The sequence below is a fragment of the Gigantopelta aegis genome, chromosome 8, assembly GCF_016097555.1.
Source record: "Gigantopelta aegis isolate Gae_Host chromosome 8, Gae_host_genome, whole genome shotgun sequence".
Classification (NCBI taxonomy): Eukaryota; Metazoa; Mollusca; class Gastropoda; order Neomphalida; family Peltospiridae; genus Gigantopelta; species Gigantopelta aegis.
In genome coordinates this window covers 39,816,051-39,822,050 of record NC_054706.1, presented here as the reverse complement: position 1 = coordinate 39,822,050, position 6,000 = coordinate 39,816,051, and the positions used below count along the sequence as shown (strand labels likewise).

Below are 6,000 nucleotides of genomic sequence, written 5' to 3'. Positions count from 1 at the left end.
TGAATGGGGGAAGGAATTCGTAGATCCACTCAGGACAACTTGGGGCCATATCTGAATGTTTGGAATGGATCAAGATGTATACGTGCAGTTTCATGCTTTTAACCAAAGTGCACAATGTTACTGGTATATGCCCCTCTATTACCATATTTGCCGAATTTAAACGTCTTGTACAACTTTGCTAGCATTTTCTTACTTACAGTACACCGACAGGTCTTTTCAAAGAAATGTTTTTAAAATTTATACCGTTTAGTTTAACACCACCCCAAACACCAATTTCTTAATCATCAGCCATTGGATGCTAAACAATGGTCAATTTGTAGTCTTAGACGAAACCACAACATTCCCCCTCAACTGGCCTTACCACAGCCAGGACAGCACATATCAGTAGTTTTTAATAAAGAATTTATATATATAAATATATATATCTCCAAGCACTAATTTTTGTGATGTACCCACTACTTGGAAACATACAAATTAAGGAAATGTACAAATTACCAAGTGGAATAAGATCCACACACACACAAGCTATTTTACAGCTATGGAGGTTTTAAGTGTGACCTTGCTGTTGACATAGGTTACTCTTACAAGTCAGCAGAAACTGACCTTTCACATACATGAAAAGTAAATATTTGTACTAAATACATTTTAAACAAAACAAAAAAAACCAAGTTTTGAAAAAATCCAAAGATTTTCTTTTATTGAAAATGTGCAGCTGGACAATAAAATGTTTGTCAATGTCTACATTATTGGGACCTATACCACAGTACTCAATGCAGCTGCCCCATGGGACAGAGTAGAGTACCAGGCACATACATTTCAGTGTGTTTTTCCCAAACAATCCAGGAATAGCACGTTAACACAGACAAGATGTTACACAGAAAACATGGATACTGAAGAGAAAATAAGACAACCAAGACCAATGGGAACGTTTTCAGTTTTCCACTCAGGATTTTTTTTCTTTCTACCTACATTGAAACTAAATATTGGCAATGTGCTCATTTTTCATCCGATGACTAAATACGACCATGGGTTGAAAATCCACATCATATACCAAATACGCTTCAATTGTAAATGAAGAAACAAAAACAAAATTGTTGAATATCCTTTGTGGGTTTAGCAACCAAAAACTCGTCCACTGCCTTGATGGACTTACCCTCAATTCAGACATAAATTTATACCGATATATGTGAATGAAAGACTAATGGCACCAAGTGATGCTGCTTAAGTTGAACCTTCATTCAAACAAATTTCTTTTTTTCTCTCTAAATTCTGTTGTCTAAAATATTGGTGAACGATGCCTTTGGCAGATATTTCCATAGATATTTTATTGTGAGCAACGTATGAAATATATATTATGACATTTATTTAGAAAATTTTTAATGCGAGGGGAAATAAAGGAATAAATAAATACTTTTTCACACATGACCAACCAATCCATGATCAGTTCATACATAAAGTGGTAAGATCACAAATGGCACTTGTTCCAGTTAATGACAGTGAACAATGTCAAAGTGGAATTAACCACCTGTTTACACTTTGCTTGTTCTACTTTACCCCCAAATATCTTTTAACAAGCAAATAACACATTCAAAACAAACCTATAGCTCAACATTAAAAACATTTTACCCAAACCCATCCCACGATACATTTTTGGTACCTTTCTAAACACTATCTTCAAATAAAAATTTAACTGTAAATAATGTAGCAACTAAACATGCAAACAATACAACCTGATTTTTTTCCCCCACCTATTGCCACTTAATATAAATACCCACAATCAGATCTACACAGGAATCATTATCGAAAAAAAAAAAAAAAACTTTATTTGTAACAGATTTTCTAATATAAAATGTGCTAAGACCTAAAGTTGGAAAAGAGCTCGGATTGTAAGGAATGTTGCTATCAAACGTTCAATTCACTCAGATGATGCAACAAAGAGATACACACATAAAAATACAAACTATGATAGCAACAAAGAACATAATGCAGAAACCAAAACAAAAAGGCATGGTAAAGGATGAATCTAAGATGAATCTGATTTTTGCTTCCAATTTAATGTCAAACCAAACAAAACAAAACTATTTTGTATTTTATTTGTTAACAGTATAAAAATAATGAAGTATTTGGACATTCTGTACAACAAATTTATAATCCTTTCAACTTATGAATTAATACCAGACAGGAAATCATGATTTTTTTTTGTCTTTCTTTTATGCAGCCGTTCACAAATGACAGTTTTTCACAGACATGAAAATATGCAATTCTGTTACCACAAGAACCATAATTTTGTTGACATTAAGGACAAGGCCCCAGTTTTAATACCAGCGTCAACCAATTGAGACCCGTTCTGCGCATGTTCATTCTGTACAAAAAAAATGAATTGGTTACACACTGGTATTCACTTCCAGATTGTTTACACTGGAGGATTTATTTATGGAACCGTGCTTCAATCTTTGGTTGTAACACCATTTTATTTCATACTTAATAGCATTGTTACACTGTATCAAAATACAGAATCTCTTCTGGTTCAGTAATAATTGCAATGGAAGGGAAGCAACTCTAACATAACGGCCACCTAGAAAAGCTCAGAATTGCATACTTTCTCTTAAGCACCATATACAACAGTTACTCATCGTCTTCCCGACACCCCCCCTCTCACACCAAATCCACCGCCACCCCTTGGCAGTCCCCCACCCCCTCGCATGCCGCCACGTCCAGGTGCTCCAAATCCTCCCCGGCCCATGCCGCCGCCCCCTCCTCGCGGTGGTCCTCCACGCCCACCTCCAATCCGACCATCACGTGGCTTCTTTTCTTCAACATTCAAGCGGTGTTCACCATTATATTTGATAGGCTGACTCATCTGTCAAAATAACAAAATATATAATCAATTCAAATCAACAGGGAAATCAACAAGAAATGCATTTTCTCAAATAGGGTTTTTTCAACATGAGGTCCATTTTCAGCTAATTTACATAGATTTACCATTTTGCTAAATTAACCCTATTGATATCAGTCCTTACCAATTATGAATTTGTTATTTTTTTTTTACAAAGCAACAAAAAGGAATATGCCACCAGACCTCACCATTGAAGTTAGATGGAATCAATATAGTAACATCTTAAATGACTCCTCATAATCTGCACCATTACCCATCAGTCACTAAGAAATGTTTTTAATATGGCTCAGAACATGTGCTGTCTTCATTCTAGGTAGGTGTTATATGACAATAGGCATTTGTCAACACGGTACCTGTCTGACGCAACTTACAATCATCATGGCTACAAAAAATAAACTGTCTTCATTCTAGGTAGGTGTTATATGACAATAGGCATTTGTCAACACGGTACCTGTCTGACGCAACTTACAATATAATCTGCACCATTACCCATCAGTCACAAAGAAATGTTTTTAATATGGCTCAGAACATGTGCTGTCTTCATTCTAGGTAGGTGTTATATGACAATAGGCATTTGTCAACACGGTACCTGTCTGACGCAACTTACAATCATCATGGCTACAAAAAATAAACTGTCTTCATTCTAGGTAGGTGTTATATGACAATAGGCATTTGTCAACACGGTACCTGTCTGACGCAACTTACAATATAATCTGCACCATTACCCATCAGTCACAAAGAAATGTTTTTAATATGGCTCAGAACATGTGCTGTCTTCATTCTAGGTAGGTGTTATATGACAATAGGCATTTGTCAACACGGTACCTGTCTGACGCAACTTACAATCATCATGGCTACAAAAAATAAACTGTCTTCATTCTAGGTAGGTGTTATATGACAATAGGCATTTGTCAACACGGTACCTGTCTGACGCAACTTACAATCATCATGGCTACAAAAAATAAACTGAATGTTTAACCACACCAAAGAGATGAACCAAAGGAAAATGCATTAAAAAAAGGTGAAGCAAAGGAAAAAGGTCCCCAAAAATACTTTTACTTTCAATATTTATCCATACCAAACTGACTATAAATTGACACACATATATATATATATATTACAGTCAATCTGTGAAAACAGTCATTACACGTAATGCCTAAATAAATCAGTCATTTCACGAAGTGCCTGTGACCACCAGGCAATATGCGAAATGACTGAAAATTCCAGGCATTTCATGGAATGACTGAAAATCATGGCCAGCCATTACGCAAAATGACTAAAGAGCTATTTATAATACCACACCACTCAAGTCCTAATGTAACGTTTTATTTAAACTCAAAACAAATCATTTCAGAAGTTGTACATGAAGATGAAGCTGAATGTTATCAAGAAGTCAGTGTCATATCATGAAAGTAACATATTGGTATAGAAAGGTCACTTGTTTTTGCACACAAGGCTACCATGACAATGGCTAGAACATTGAATTTTGGTTTTGAAACATTTGCATTGACTGGACTCGCATCTCTTAGGACCAGCAGAGTTACACCTAACGTATCCCTGTCCACCAGAGTTGGATTCGTGATTAAAAGCTTGGCGTACAGTCATTGACTATGTATGGTTTACATCAGCATCAGTAAGTAAAGTTTAGTTTTATAGAGATGGAAGTCATATGGTGCTGTAATCACAGATTTGTGCCAAGGGATTAGAAGAAGCCACTGAAAGTAGCCATGTCTTAATCCATTTGCTTATATAAACACAAAGCAAGACTAGGTTTGAAAATAAACCAGCGAACCATTACAACTAATGAGGGCTGAAAAGAAGCTCCTAGAAAAATAAGACATCAATAATATGGCAGATTCTGTGTTTGTTTAAGAATAAACCAGAGAAACATTAATTACCAGAACCGTTTGTTAGTAATACATGTGTATTCAAGTGTTATTAAGCATATTTTCTATAAGATTCTTTAATCTGAAACTATAGCAAAAGTTGAAAATTAAGTTATTGTATAATAATAAATAATTAATATTAAGTAGTATTTTAAATCGTATAATCAATATACTTATCCTTGTTTGTTCTTAAAATGTGATTTTATCAATATTTAAGACCAAAAGCCTGAATACAAGTGTCAACAATAAGAATTGAATCACTTTAGTTATTTTGCGTAATGGCTGGCCATGATTTTCAGTTATTTCGTGAAATGCCTGGAATTTTCAGTCATTTCGCGTATTGCCTGGTGGTCACAGGCACTTCTCGAAATGACTGATTTGTTTAGGCATTATGTGCAATGACTGGTTTCACAGATTGATTGTAACATACATACATACATACACACATATACATATATGAAACCCACACTATTAAATATACAAGTAACACCAGTCTTCCTCTTGCCTATTTACTTTAAAGATATTAATAAAAAATTAAGTTTCAAACATGACAAAGCTAAGATTTTGTCGTCTTTGTAAATTTACAATCCAGAGAGGATAGAGTAAACCAGAAAACTTATCACACTGGAAAATGTCACTCTTGCCTGCCAAGTTGACAGCAAGTTAATCACAAATGGAATGTCCCAATGGGATGTTAAGTGGTAGTCGATAGATGATGGCAAAGAAAACTGTAGCTCAGAATGTGCAGTCTTCATTCCAAGTAGGTGTTATATGACAATAGGCATTTGTCAACACATTACCAGTCTGACGCAACTTACAAACATCACTGCTACAACTTTCAGATTTGCAGTAGACACTGGAGATCTTTTGCAGATAGAATAGTTTCACAAATAACATAACTGAACAACACACTGTGATGTTATCTCAAAATGCTATTAAACTAGTGTTGGGTCAGTTAGAATTGTGTGAACTTTACAGTCATTTATGTTTGCCAATCCCAAACCAGTGTGCTTTCCAATATAATGTCAATTTTTCATGAGAATGAGAAGAAAAACGTCTCAGACAGGGTAACAAAACCTCTCTACTGACAGTGACAGCAATTAATAAGAATTCTAAAGAATTACACATCTTTGTAACCACCCATTTTTAAAATTATTATTAAATAATAATATAAAAATCAACAAATAAATCAGATTAATTTTTTAATTATAAAATACT

General features: G+C 34.7%; 1 protein-coding gene across 2 annotated transcripts in view; it reads right to left on the bottom strand.

The window, feature by feature from the left end:
• Window positions 1-669: 669 nt before the first annotated feature.
• Window positions 670-6,000, bottom strand: part of LOC121380183 (ras GTPase-activating protein-binding protein 2-like) — a 38,768-nt gene continuing 33,437 nt past the window's right edge. For both annotated transcript variants that reach the window (XM_041508991.1, XM_041508992.1), the window contains exon 12: window positions 670-2,860. In XM_041508991.1, the coding sequence (XP_041364925.1) occupies window positions 2,630-2,860 (231 nt within the window). In that variant the 3' untranslated portion in view covers window positions 670-2,629. The remainder of the gene's footprint in view (window positions 2,861-6,000) is intronic.